Raw genomic sequence first — 15,799 nt, forward strand, 5'->3', positions numbered from 1 at the left:
TCATAGGGTAGCGATTTCAAGATCCACCCCTGTTTAGATCAAAGTAGACTCCATTGTGATGATCAAAAACGTACCTCAATGTGCCTAACATTTACTGTTTCTGGATTCTAATATTATTGATAAAATCATACTACTGAAGCAAGTGTCTATCTTAAAAAAAGACCAGAGATGATTGCCAATTACGGATTGTAAGCAATCAAGATTTCCCATCCTTGTTCCAGTACTGCATGATGAAACCAAAGCAGAAGACACGGGGCCTGATTTTCCACCATGGGCAAATTGCCCATGTAATACATTTACTATAGAATAGGCAATTTGCCTACGATTTACCCATAGGGGGAAATATAGCACAGGGACAGTTTATGGCTTCCATAAAAAATAGATACCAGTATTTTTTTAGTTGTGTAGCATTCTCAATAAAAGATTGTAACAGAACGATGCAATGTTGTAATTTTATGCTGGCAATGCAGAAGGAATAGTGTTCTAGTCACACGGCACAAAAGGTTTAAACTCTTCTCTTGCAGTGTTACACTTTCAGTGCAGAAACTGCCATTCCATATACTGCATAGACTGAGTACTAGTTTGAAACACTTTGCCTTTACTGCATGGAACTAAGCCTCAGGTTATGACCTTCAGTATGTATTTATTTGTCTGAGTTCTTCGTGTCTGTCAGCAATGTCTCTCTAAACAGTGTATTTATTTATTTATTTTTAAATACCTGTTTTACTGTGGATTAGTAGGGCAATGCAATGGAGTTCAGTACGCACTTTATAGTGGTATGAAATAAGGGGAAATAATTATATATATAATCCTTAGATTTAGAATAATAATTCCAAATTGCCATAGAAGTTATTTGAGTGTGGTTGCACACAAAGGGTTTCACACTGCGATTTGTAATGGAAAATGGTTAAACTGTTTAATGTGCTTTTGTCAATATACTAGTAATGAGTCCTTAAAATATTATGAATAGTATAATCCAGCTAGATAATTTGTTTTTATGCATGCAAGCTGCTTATTAATTGTGTGTAAAACTGAATCACCTAACATCACTGCAAATCATTATACTATAGTATTTTAGAAATTACTTTAGTCCAGTTTTAAAGGGGTTACAATTAATGAAAAAGAAGGCAGTGCTTCTATTTCTGTCATTAACTAACACGCTGCATCCACTGTTACAGTGACATGCTTTGACCCTGAAGATACTGCTGAGGTGAAGTGAGCCCGGAAGTGAAAAAGTAACACGCTACCTGAAAGTAAGGCATGGCAACCTTTTACTCAGTACCATTTTTTAAAAAGAAAATAAATTCATCTTTCAAAGCTGAACAGGAGTCTACATAGAATACCATTCCACTGTACTTGGAAGATTACAAAATAATACTTATTTCAGATAGGTTAGATAATTCCCATAGATAATCTCTTTGACATTGGGAGAATAAGTGCATACAGTGTTTGCAGTGTACAGTATCTTGCTATTTTGGACTGTACATCATTGTTAATTTGTCAGCTTCTAGAAGTTATCAGTTCTACTTTGTGACGTCAGGACATGTGTGGCGTTGTCAATTTAAACAACAGCAGCTGGGCATGATGCCCAGATAAACAGGAACATTAAAAGATTACATTTTTGCCTCTGACTGACTGAAAAGTACATGGGCTGACAAAATAATTATTGTAAATCTTACCGATTATATTTTGCCATCGTCTCAGATTTTCTTATGTGAAAAATGCATGCATTATGGCAACGGTGATTTTGATTTTTGATTTATTATTTGAAGCTTTTATTGAAGAATATTTATCAAATGTTCCTTGCAGATACTTCAGTGCTACTGTTCTGGTCAACTTCGTCAGGTTGTATGAAGGACCTGAGAACACAGCAGTCATTGGAAAAGCAGTGATTGGTACCCAAAAAATTACATTATCTAAAAACCCCCCAGAAGCAACTCACAAAAAAGAAAAAAAAAAACAGAATACTTTGCGCAATTAAATTATGTATATCTTTTGGAATGAAACATAGAAACCATAAGGAATGCTATATCAATCAACCATAACTTCAAAACCCTCAATCATAAGAAATTAAGTACTACTAAAAAGAACTTAAACAAGTTCAAACAAGCAGGCTGCACCTGAAAAAATAGCTGTCAGTGTAATGATAAAGTAGACTAAAATGACCTACATGCATAGTATGTAGAGAATAGAATATGATAAGAAACGGTCATGAATAGTTTCCAGAACTAAGCTTTCCCAAGAATAAGCTTTCAATAGATGAGGCAAAGAGGTGTCACTACCATGATAAATCGCCATGGCATGTGGTTGCAGTATCTTGGAATAACTTAGTAAAACAAATATATGGATAGACAGGCACCTTAATATATTCCCAGATTTTGATACAATAACTGGTACTAAAGACGATCCGAGTTTCATCACTATTGGATGAGAAGAGTTTCTAGATATAAAATGTAGGTGTCACATTGTCATACAGTAGGCACCTAAGTACACAAGAATCTTCTGATACCATCAAGAACTTGTGCTAAAGAATGTTCTTATCTAGTTCCTGTTGGGAAGAAATTCACATATATTTTTTTATGATTAGGATAAATATGAGAGAACCAGTTAAAAAAAAAAAAGAGGACTATGTATTAAGGCTTCTTTGTATGCTTGTCGAATATAACTAAATCCAATGTCTTCCACTGACCTGCTCTCGAGGTCTGGTATGGTGAGGTTGCGGCTGATGTAACACATCTTCAGGGAGATCACCTTCTTGTCCTTGGTGCCCATGTGTTTTGGGGACACTGAGTCCTCGCTGCCGCTCAGGCTGGGGGACTGGGGGCGCACGCCATCCCAGGGCAGGTCTGCCACCAAGGAGGGCTTCTTAAACAGAGGGCTGACTTCTTTAATGTATTTAACTGCAGAGGAAGGCAAGAACATACAAATATGTCAGTCGTGTCAGTAAAATCAAACGGCAATGCAAAGTTTCCTTGAAAGTGATTCCCAAGACAGTGTGACTTGAACGGATGTACATGTACTTTCATATGTCCCCATATTTTGTTACTTCCAACAACTTACGCTAAAAAATATATACACCAGGTTTCATCACAATATACTGTAGTAAGCGGTTTTAGATGATTCAAAAAGTAGAACATACATATGGACATTTTTAGACAGAGAAATAGCCATATATCCCCAGAATACAATCCTCTCAATTTGATATGCTAAATACTGCTAATACCAAGTTTCATCACAACTGGAGATATATGGAAAAATATAAAGTGTGTGACATAGTAACCTGTAACCACCTCCATTATATTCTGTCACTGTCACAATAATGAACAACACTTATACCTTTGTCTATATACTGACTTATATTAATGTAAATTACTGTTTGAGGCATTCCAGTTTAAGTAAATGCTTAATTAGACACAGCTTAATCTAGAGGGACCAAAAAGAGAATGCGGTCTTGTTAACTTGTCTTTTTGTATTTATCAAACTTGTATACAGCTGACCCATTTTTCTGTTTTTCTGTTAGATATTGCAATAGCCATGCTTCTTCTGTGGAGGATGCAAGGCAATACAAGTTAAATTCAAACATGCAATGGTTAAATTATTATTATTATTATTATTTATTTCTTAGCAGACGCCCTTATCCAGGGCGACTTACAATCGTAAGCAAATACATTTCAAGTGTTACAATACAAGTAATACAATAAGAGCAAGAAATACAATAACTTTTGTTCAAGTGTGACAAACCACAATTCAATAATACAGCAGATGATAGTGATAGTTATATCAGGATATGATTAAATAGTGATAGTTACATCAGGATATGATTAAATACAAAATACTACAGGTTAAACACTTGGCAGATTACAGTATTCTGAAGTACAGGATTAAATGCAGTAAAATAGGGGGCAGATAAGAGCAAAATAAAGCACATTTAAATGAAGGGTGATAGTGTCCCAGGATACAAACAGAGGAGTTCTACAGGTGCTGTTTGAAGAGGTGAGTCTTAAGGAGGCGCCGGAATGTGGTCAGGGACTGGGCAGTCCTGATCTGCAATGTACCCTAGGTCTTATTTCCATCCCTGTGACTGCTGTAGTGTATATTATTGTAGGATAATATGCAGGAATATCAAGATAACAAGTTTAACTAATTAATCAGAATGATGATAATTACTATACCCAAGAAGACAATTAGTAAAAGACATAGAGGCGGTTTGCCTTTTGAATAAGATCTGGAACATATGTGATTAACCTTTATTTACTGTTGAAGGAGTAGGATACAGTTTTATGAAATGATAAAACACACACCAAGTTAGTAAAGTATACACATTGTCCTTGTCTAGCTGCTTGAACAAAGGACACCCATTTTAAACTAGCAACCATAAAGGCCACAAGCCAGCAACATGCTCAATATCAGCCAATCCTATTTAACAGTTGTGTCACATGGTTATAACAACAGTGACTGGATGATTTTGAATGACCGTTAATTTGATTATTTCTCTGTAAAAAGTATTATTTCAACATAATAGGTATATGATCGGAGTTCTATTACATGTATCGCTTTTACTATTACATCAAATGGCGCTTTTATATGTGGCATTCAATGTAGTATTTAAATAGCAGTATACTAAAAGCATAATTTGACATGAGTAGTATTTAAATAGCAGTATACTAAAAGCATAATTTTACATAATGAGTAGGTGGTTGGCTATTTGCATATTGAAGTTCCCACATTACATTTTTATAGCAAGCTAGCTTGTCTCATAATCCACATCCGAACTCTCTTTTTTTTCATCATCTTAAATTGCCAGTAATACTCCTTATAAAAGTTTATCACGGTATATTTGCACGGTAATCTATGCTTTGCCATGCTTTCATTATGCTTTATTACATTTTGCAATGGTTTTACTTAACTTGTATAAGGGACAGCGTCATAGAAATGAATGATTATTGGTTTGCATTACTGTGTTGTTAGAGTGCTGGCAAACTGTCTCTCATGTGACCGAGTTTTATGTTATTAATTTCTATGAAGGCTGCATACTAAGAAACTAAGTCATAAATGCAAGAATTCACCGTAGCAGATCCTATGTTGTGCGATTAGACTACTGAAGCCACAGCTGTTTTTCCATCTTTATTGAATTCAAATGAATTGCTTCAGAGAAATAGAGAAATGGCCAGTTAAATTGGCTCTGGCACTTTTAATGACAGGAAATGAGTCAACCGAATTGGCCCCGGGTGCTGTAGCGTTACAGCTTAAACTGCGGGATTACGAAATAGAATAAAGTGACACCCTAATTCAACAAACCACAGCAGTGAAGGAAATGATATATATTTTTTTCAATTTGGAGCTGTGGATTAGAATTGACGATGGGGACTGTAAACATGTCATTCATGCTGGAAGAGGACTTGACACATCTCCCATCTGAAAATGCCAAACACACAGGAGAGTAAATTTGTAAAAATTAAAAAACGGGAAATGAACATCATGGTGCAGAGAGACACTTCAGGGTTGTCTGACCTTTGTAACATGTTCCTACATTTCTGTAATGATGACACAGGTGCAGATTTGGGGAAAAAACTGCTTTAAATATTGGAAGGAAACATGGAGTGTTACCATCACATTACAACATTATTCGTTCAAAATATATGTAAGGTTTGAAAATATTTCTTTTAAGTTTTAAGTACAATAAGGTTGTTTATTTTTCTTTTCCTAATTCCCATTTTTAATGGTGAACAGTCATTGACACTGGTGTAAAAAGTTTAGAAAATTGCCCCCCAATTGTATTTGTATTAGATCGAATGTACTTTTTTATTTGACAATATACTGGCCTGGGTGGAAATTATATGATCAAAATGGATCATTCTCAATTCCTTTACACAGAGAATGTTCAATTTAATACACGTGGAATATCATCTTATGTGATGCAATGCATTTCTTAAATACTGCCTGCTTTAATTGAAAAGAAGTTTAGTTTTGCAAATATAATGTCTCAGGGAATGTTATTTATAGACCAGGGCCCAGTTTCAGCTTTTCCTTTGGGCAACAGGAGCAGGGTCACACGTTTCAATTATTTTACTCTTTTCTTGAAATTATCTCTTGCTCCAGTTTAGTCACTTAACTCAAACACACAGAAGGACTGCAATCACTGATGAGCTCAAAATGGGCTACACGTTGAGGATAATCACGTTGACCACATTCTTAGTTCCGAAGTTCCAGTTATTATACTCTGTTTCAGAACAGACACAGGTAAACTGCCATTTGTATACAGTGTGTGTGTGTGTGTGTAGATGGTGGTGTTGGTAGAGTATACAGAAATTCGAGTATACAGAAATTCGAAAGGCCTGTGATATAACAGGTTGTAACAAACAACAAGATTTTTATTGTAGGCAGATCTAGTAAGTGCTTGGTTGGTAGGTGCTTCTGTAGCAGATTTCTGATGTTTCAGAAATCTGTTCCCTTATTTACAGTGTTATGGCAGGAAAAGTAAAAAAAAAAAAAAAATCAAAGTAGACAAAGGTTTTGGCTAGTGGTTTCATCAGAGTACATACATACAGTATGTAAGAAAAAATGTCCTTATGGTTAAAGTTTGTAAAAAGCATTGTAAAACTGAACAATGTACAACCAACGTTTATGGACAGACACCTCCATATATCCCCAGATTTTGATACGTTCAATAACATAAGAGTATATTTTCTGCATATCCATAAAAACTAAATAACTATGTGTGTATATACTGGTACCTTTGTATCAGTATGTGGACACAAACCAGCCACCCTGGACACCACAAGCATTTATGGTTACAGAGCTTTTAATTTCATCTCGCTGACAGAAAACAGAATTTGTAACAGCAGTGAATCACACAACACTGCCCATTACATGTTCACTACATGTTCACTACATCCCAGTCTTCAAGAATGGAGTAAATCAATTTTATTTTCCCCCTTTTCAAACTCATCTGCCCAGCCTTGTTCACACAACACCCGGCAGGCTAATCTGGAGATGTCAGGCTGAAAGGGAGAGAGAGGGGGAATGCAGGGACAGGCTGAGTGAGCTGATATTATCTCTGATTATCACCCCTCACCTCTGCTGTAAAAAGTACTAATCCAGCCTGCTCAGCGACGGCTGCTCTGGGGTTTGGACACACTACGGCAACAACTGCTGTTATGCTGCAAGATTGATGGACAATTCAACACCATTTTAGACTGTGGTACATGTTATCTTCTGGGTTTTACACACAAATGCTTCTGCCTTTAGTATTGATGGATTTGCGTGTTTATTTTACAATATTTAAGCTTTTTTTCCACCATGTGTTCCAGTTCATCTTTGGAATTTTTCTAAAGACATTGTTTAAAATACTCGCTCTCACACACACACATTCAGCCATAGGGATGACCTGAACATGCTAAAATGAGTAAAAGATGGGTTTATGCAGTTTTTCATACACTTCTGTGGCTAAACCCTTCCTGTTGAATAATTCTATAAACTGAAACCTGTGGAAAGTAAAAGAGAATAGACAAAAATCGATGAGTGGGTTGTTTACAGCCATCCTAATGAGTGACATAAACACTTATATAGCAAGTAAAAATATGGAATAGAGAGCATGTTAATTACTTTAGATAATTACTTTCCTTGCCTCAAGCTGCTCATCCGCAGTGTAAATTTGGAACAGTACGATTTGCCCGGTGATAAAAAATCACTCTGCAGCATTGAATATGAAAAGGATATTCGATGCTAGAACTCTCAACACTTGTTGTATACAAGTCTGTAAACAATCATTGTGAATGACTGTCAGTTTAATTAGAAATGAAAAATGAAGTCTGTGTTCAAATATTTAACATTGCTTGTGACTTTCACTGTTTAACCCTCTCAATGGTATAAAAGCGGAGTCTTCCAGACTTCGATGTGACCCATTGGTACAGTCACAGCAATGTTCTGTTGCACAGGTTGTGTATCTACTCCCTGTGCAAAGTAAAAATAAAGTCTGGACAAATGAGGACAAATAAGGTTCTTATAAAATACATTTCTAAGCTAATTCCCTCACTTTACTGGACCCAACTAGGTAATAATAATATTCAGAAAGTCCTGGAAGAACCCATAGCACTGCTCAAAAGCTATTTTAAATTATTAAATATGATGAACCCCTGCAATGCATCCCTCATCTCTCACACTGAACTAAAATGAAGCCCTTGGGTCCTACTTCTTTTGTTCAAGTCTGCATATTATCCACTATGCTACTTTAGAGGTAATATTCAATTCATTTAAAGCTGACAAGCTCAATAGTGCAATGAGAACTCTCTGCGCCATTCCAGTGAGCAACGAATCAATATAGCTTCGGAGAAGAATACAGCACTTGCTGGAAGATGGATGGTCAGGATAATAGACCACAGATGCTGTGCTGAAAAGTAAACGGAGGTCTCTGCTGGCTCAGTAACTGGAGAATGCTTGTTCATTTTTCCTTTTTTCATACTTTTTACATGATTAACATTCACTGATGATTCACTATTCGCTTGTTAAGAAAATCACCCACAATACGAGGATCCAGATATTGTGTTGCTGTTCAGCTTCACATTTCAGAATGTAAAAAGTAGTCAGATAACAGGTCACTCATGCGACACAGTATATACAAAAATGTGTAATCAAGCCTCCAAAGCAAGGTAGGAATATGTATAGGAAATGTCCAGTTTTGAAAGAATAGAAAACATTTTTATTTAAAAAAAATATGATATATGGTAGTACACTTGGTTAAAGAAATCTCTGTTGGCAAGCCATGCTTACCAGTAGCACTTGCTTGACCCCGCTTCTTCTGCTGTCATTAACCAACCAGCTTCCCTTATTGACTAACGTGCTTTGACTCAACTTTGATGAGGTGAAATGACCCAGGAAGTGCAATTGCAAACAGATAACCTGAGAATAAGGCATAAAAACTGAGAGATTCCTTGAACCTAAAGTAGTACCAGATATCATGTTCGAAACAGAAAATGCATGTTTGCTATAAGACTATAATGTAGCTATCATTACGTTAGCTACAATTACTTTAATAAGTTTAATAATTACAGCGAGTAAAATTGAAGACACTGAGTCAAAACAATTGTCAAATTTGACTTCATATCTTATTTCTGAGTCTGGGTCATTTAGGAGAATATTTTTGAATGCTCTACAGCCCCCTGAAACCATAATATACCCCCAGTTTGGAAACCACCAAACACTCAATCTTCGTGTAAAAGTACATTTGATAAAAACCTCAACTCTAGAATGATGAATCCTGCACAGATTCCAGTGCATCCCTCCTGACCTTTCCCCTGCAGCTGTGGAATGCTCAGTTTCACAGCCCAGTCCCTCCTCACTAACAGCTGAAGGTCAAGGGAAATTCTTCATATTTCACTGTGTTGTCATTCCTTCTCTTACAGAGTGAACTTCCCCCTACGGCCAGCTTGTGTTGAGCAAATACCTGATAAGACATTTTTCAACGGCATGTCTCTGCATATTAACATAAACAACAACTTCACTTATCAAAACAGATCACACAAAAAATAAGAGAAACTATCCTTGAAATGCAATACACTCATTGCCCAGGTTATTTTGTAATGGGATGTCATACTAAATGCATCTTCCCTAAAGAAATGTAAACTTTGAGCAGCAGGCTGATAAGAGCAGAATAGTACAGAACTAGCATTGCATCTCACTCACACACAAACTGGATGGAGCCCATCATGACGCTGCTCATCTGGTATAACAATTTAGTTCTAGGAGGCAGATCTTCTTTTAGAATTCTCAAAGGTGGATTTCACACTCACATTTTAGACATGTTACAGAAAAACTAAGCTTTCAGATATTTTGTTGAGTAATGATAATAATGGTAAATTATGTTGGTTAGTTCAGCCAAAAATTAAAAACTGTATTTGTTTTGTATGATGAATAATAATAATAAAAAAAACCTTTTATGTAACTGATATTTCATTTACATTTTGAATATGGTGATAAGATTGTTACAGTGTATATCCTTCGCTTTTTCAATTCAGCATTTTGCTGGTATCTGTTTTCTCAATAAATTTATAACCAGGTCCTGAGCATTAAAAACATACAATCCATGTTGCTGTGGCTGGGCAGCAAACCATAGCTCTCTTCCAATTTTAAAAGCTGATCCTGTGGGAATTTAATCCCCCAATGAGCCAGAGAACAGGAAGTCCCTCCCTGTATACAGCCCTTCTGTAATATATATTTCATACTTGTTTTAAATTCCACAATCTTCAATAACAAAGCAATTAGGCTATAATTATAACTGTGATTACACCTTTTCTGTATTATTGTAAAAAGTGTTTATTGGCTTGAGTGTATACTTTTCTGCATACCAAGATTAATGTTACAAACAAACGCTTGTAATTGTTAGTTTGCACTTTGGCAGTCAAACAGTATTCCCAAAGAAAGATCTGCTCGTGCAACCACGCGAAATACCTCCTTCTGCATCTCTTCAAACTGATGTGTCATTTTGCAATTGAAATGTGGTTCAACACAAATCATAGAGTATAGAGAATTCAGCATGTCAGCAGTTCTCTACTTCACCAGCTTTGACTTAATTAGCTAGTTGCTTGTCCTTAGTACATATTTTGCATCTATTATTCATACTAGCAAAATGACAAAAAGACAACAAATAACATTGGACTAGCATCCTTAGTACTGTGTTTTAATTTTAAATTTCCACCCCTTCTTACAAGTGCCTGCTCATCTGTCCTTGAATTCTCTGTAGTCAAATTCAGTGTGGGCAGAGACGGATTGAAATCAATAATAAAATCAGAAATCAATTCCACCTTTTGCAAAGGGAGCACAGGAAATCAGGAAACGAGGAGCACGTTTTCACAATATCACAATAGTATCAAGAACAGCACGTGTGACATACATGTAGATTTAAAACACGTATGTCAGTAACATACATCCCCATCCATGACTGTAAATTCTGAAGCCATCGGTGTAATGTAAAGCTGATGACCATGACACTTATCGCCATCATGTAGAAAGTAGCATATCATTTGAAATGATCATGCAAAGTGACTCCGGAGATTGTGTCATAATAACTAAGTAAGCAACTTGAAAAACAAAGTGGATGGACCGAGATGAGAAAAATAATTCAAACCATACAGTCCACAAACCAAGGAATGCAGAAGATAAAAAATGTGGTTTTCAAAAGACCGAATAAACAGATCTCAGATTTACCACGCACAGGAGAAAATAAACAGTGTACTGCGTGCAAGAACTCTAGACTCACCCACAACGGAAATGAATGGAGTCATTTTAGTTACCGATGGCTTTCATCCAAGTATGAACCTCTTATGATGAACTCTTGTCAAGCAACAAATGGTTTGATAAGAACACTTTAATTACTGTATCTTTAAAGTTAATATGTCTGTACCATTTGTGACCTACATTAAGGAATGCTGTCATGCTGTTAGAATGAGCTTTGGAGTTTAAAAAGGACATGCAAACACACCACACAGTATTGCATGTGTTTGTTTCTTTATGCACATAGCAGCACAAGGATACGTGCACAAAAACCCTTAACTTCTTGGTTGATCGTTCTGTACAATGGATCTAAACTGTTGCCTTTTCATTCCAACATGTCTTTTCCAGAGACTAATACAGAAAGGCTGGGATGGGAACTTTTTGCCATACTTGGACTTCTTGCTCACCAATTATCTTGGTATCCCTAAATAGATCAATTGTCTCATCTTCAAAGATTTGGCAAAGACTTTAATAAGCAATCCGTCCTACCAAAAAAAAAAAAAGAAAAAAAGGTTTTGCAACAGTGACTGCCAATGTGGTTTCAGTTTGGAGAAATGTATTTCTTGGGAGAAAGTGAAATACAAATACCTCAAATCAGTCATTCTTTTTGGATGTATTTAAAGACAATATTCAAGGTTACCAAAATGTTTAGCAAAGGGTCTGAGCAGGGTGAAAATGTGCAGCTATGTAAGACCAGGACTTACAAACTTTCCTAAACAAGAAGAAAATACTAAAACATACATACATACATAAATACATACATACATACATACATACATACATACATACATAACGTTAGGTTACTTACCGTAACCCTGGTTCCATGAAAGAAGACGACCACCAACATTACTTATGGATATGCCTGCCTATTGGGTAAGTATTACTGAGCTCTTATATCAGAGCTGCCGACAGGCCCCTTCCTGGGATGACGCACTCAGTCCTGCCCACCGAGGGATTAAAACCGTCATACTGAGGAAGCCATTTCTCTTTTTGCATCGAACCCGTGAGGGCGACCGATACGACCTTGTGATTGGTGGTCGTCTTCTCTTTCAGGGAACCAGGGTTACGGTAAGTAACCTAACGTTCCCTTTCAATTCGAAGACGACCACCAACATTACTTATGGGAAAGTATACGAGAGCAGTCACGAGGGAGAAGGAACGGCAGCATGTGAGGGACGCATCAGAACCGCTTAACCCAAGGGTTAGCGGTGTGAGCTTACAACCTCAAGGTTCCTCGTGCCTAATGAAGGCAGGGAAGGATCTACCACATTAAGGTGGTAGAACCTGGAGAAAGTATGCGCCGTAGCCCAGCTAGCCGCAGTACAGATATCAGACTGCGAGGCCCCTCTGAAGAGGGCCCAAGATGTAGCTAGCCCTCTAGTGGAATGTGTGGCTACCCTCCCAGGCGGGGGCAAGCCAGCACCATCATACGCAGTCGAGAGTGTGTCCACAATCCGCTGCTTTCAGAGGGGTTGTCCTAGGGTCCGTATCCTGTAACAGACAAAGAGCTGGTCAGAATGATGCAGAGCTCTTGTCTTATCCACGTAGCATCTCAATGCCCGCACTGGGCAGAGGAAATTCAATCTCTTATCCTCCTCCGAAGAAAATGGGTGTGGATGGAAGGACTCCATTTCCACAGACTGCTTCATGTGGAAGTCTGTGATCACCTTGGGGAGGAAGGCAGGGTTTGTACGTAGTGACAACCTGCTGCCATTGTCCCAAATACGCATGCAGGAGCTGTGCACCGACAGCACCTGCAGCTCACTGACCCGCTTAGCACAGGTGATAGCCAAGAGGAAGGCTGTCTTCATAGACAGATACTTCAACTCTATGGGGTGTATGGGCTCAAACAGGGCCATAGTGAAAGCCTCCAGTACAATATCAAGGCTCCATTCGGGGAAAACAGTCCTCCTGGGAGGACATAATTGCCACGTGACTTTAAGAAACTGGGTATCCAAAAAATGCGCACCCGGAGATACCGAATCTATGGGGGCATGGCACGCGGAAATAGCCGCTAAATACACCTTCAATGTGGAAGGTGACTTACCAGCATCAAGCAGATCTTGCAGAAACTGTAAGATAACTGGCATGTGGCAAGAGACTGGGTCATGACTCTTAGTCAGACACCAGTTCTGGAAATACTTCCACTTGTAGGCGTACAACAACCTAGTGGAATCTGCCCTAGCATTCTGCAATGTATCCACAACCGCATCTGAACCAGCGGTCCCTTTCAGGGGCCAGACCCATAGATGGAACCTGCCCGGGGGTTGGCCTTGTAAGAGCTGACACAGGGTCGAGAATCAGATACTCTTGGGCCACTTGGAGAACTGACGCCTTCTCTAGCCGGACCTTTTCGAGAAAGGCCGGGAGTAACGGTATCGGCAGGAACGCATATAGGAGCACTCTGGGCCATTTGTGGGCGAGGGCCTCAATGGCGAGTGGACCGCCTAAGCGGTGGAAGGAGTACCACAAGGTGCAGTGTGTCGACTTTGTCGAGGTGAAGAGATCGACCTGCGCCTTCCCGAATCGTTCCCAAATGTGCTCCACCACCTGAGGGTGGAGTCACCACTCTGACGGATGTGGACCTTCCATCGAGAGGAGGTCCGCTGCCCAATTCATCACTCCGGGAATGTGTGTCGCCCGTAGGGACAGCAAGTTCCTCTGAGCCCATGTCAAAAGCCTGAAGGCAATGTGATGTAACACCAGGGACCGTAGGCCACTCTGGTGGTTGACATACGCCACCACTGTTGTGTTGTCCGTCCGGATCAACAAATGTGCACTGTGCCAGCTGGGACACCTCTGATCTCCCCTGGGGGAGAGAGGGAATGATACTTGGGGCAGCAGCGGAACTGCGGCCACAGCCGCAGGTACCTGTCTAGACAGGAGCTCCAGGACTTGGGCCATCTGAGCCTTAAGGTCCATGATGTCCCTTGCCTGCTTCGAGCACTTCACCCGTCTCGCTTGCGGAGATGGGGAGCGGCAACGGGGGGCCTGCACGTTGGGAATGTCCAGCAGGGGGTCCTGGGACAGTCCATGGAGGAGGGGCTCTAGAGCTCCGAGAGTTGCTGACAGTCCGGCCGCAGGGGACAAGGAACTCACCCTTGTGGCCCTTCCAGCCTGTTTTCTAGCACCCGGGGCTGAAAGGCCGCGCAGATGCTACAGGCCATCTCACTCTCAAGGGCCAAGGAGGTGTGCTGGATGCCCAAGCATCGCGCACACAGGGTATGCCTGTCTTCCTGAGGGATTTTAGCCCTACAGGATGTGCAAGCGTGAAACCCAGCCTTGCTCATCATCACGGTGGAGTGTTCAACATCGATTGCACCATGTGTTGTGTGCACAGTGTGCACCGAACACCGAGTGCACTGTATGCACCGAGCACCTCGTGCACCGGTTGTACCGAGCACCATGCGCATCAGGCACTGCGTGCACTGAGCACCGTGTGCACCGGAAGCACCGAGCACCGTGCATATCAAGCACTAATTGCACAATGTATCGTGTGCACTAGGTGCACCAAACACTGTGTGCACCGAGCACCGCGTGCTCCGGTTGCACCGTGCGTACCAGAGAGCCAAGGGCCATATACGCACCGAGGCACTAACACCGTGTGGGTTGGGCGCCGAGCGCACTGGGTGCACCTAGCACTGTGCGAACCAGGCACCGTGTGTACCGAGCACTGTGAGCAACTGCAATGAAAGCAAGCAGGCTGCTGGAAGTGAGGAAGACAGAAAATAAACTTCAGTTTGGAGTCACTGATTCTGGGAAAGCAGCAAGCCGGCTTTCAGTACGAATGCAGGGGAACTGCAGACGACTCAGGAAGCTCTTTTTACAGACAACGCTCAGTTTAACACAGAGGTCTTACCATACCCGTCTTGAGAAGCAAAAAGAGAAATGGCTTCCTCAGTATGACGGTTTTAATCTCTCGGTGGGCGGGACCGAATGTGTCATCCCAAGAAGGGGCCTATCGGCAGCTTGATATAAAGAGCTCAGTAATACCTACCTAATAGGCAGGCATATCCATAAGTAATGTTGGTGGTCGTCTTCGAATTGAAAGGGAACTCCACTTACAGGGAGGTCTAATTAAAAAAAAACATTAGATCACCAAATATAAAATTATTAAAGTAACTGTGGGCAGCAACAGAATTCTGTAATTCTTACAGGCTGTGCACTTCCATTCATTACAGAAGTCTCAAATGTACAGTTTTGAAAGAAACACAAGTTCTGGTAAACTTATATTTTTATTTTAAAACATGGAGGTACTACACTTGGTTAAAGAAATCTGTTTGCAAGTCATGCTTTCAGTTAGTGCCGCACTTGAGGGTGAAATTGTCCTCACCCCTTCAATGGATTATTTCCTGTCATTACAACCAGCTACGTCCCCTATTTACTGACATGCTTTCAGCCAGTAACATGCTTCGACGCAGAACACACTGCTGAAGTGAAAATGACTCAGGAAGTGCAAGTACAAACAGATAACCCGAGAATAAGGCATAGAAACTAACAGCTTCCTTTAACCTAATGTCGTACCAGATAC

General features: G+C 39.7%; 1 protein-coding gene across 1 annotated transcript in view; it reads right to left on the reverse strand.

Moving 5' to 3' along the window:
* LOC117424316 (beta-2-syntrophin-like) overlaps positions 1–15,799 on the reverse strand; it is a 72,712-nt gene that overhangs the window by 36,306 nt on the left and 20,607 nt on the right. The window contains exon 2 of the mRNA XM_034040543.3: positions 2,690–2,900. Coding sequence (XP_033896434.3) covers positions 2,690–2,900 — 211 coding nt within the window. The remainder of the gene's footprint in view (positions 1–2,689; positions 2,901–15,799) is intronic.

Source organism: Acipenser ruthenus, chromosome 19 (assembly GCF_902713425.1).
Source record: "Acipenser ruthenus chromosome 19, fAciRut3.2 maternal haplotype, whole genome shotgun sequence".
Taxonomy (NCBI): domain Eukaryota; kingdom Metazoa; phylum Chordata; class Actinopteri; order Acipenseriformes; family Acipenseridae; genus Acipenser; species Acipenser ruthenus.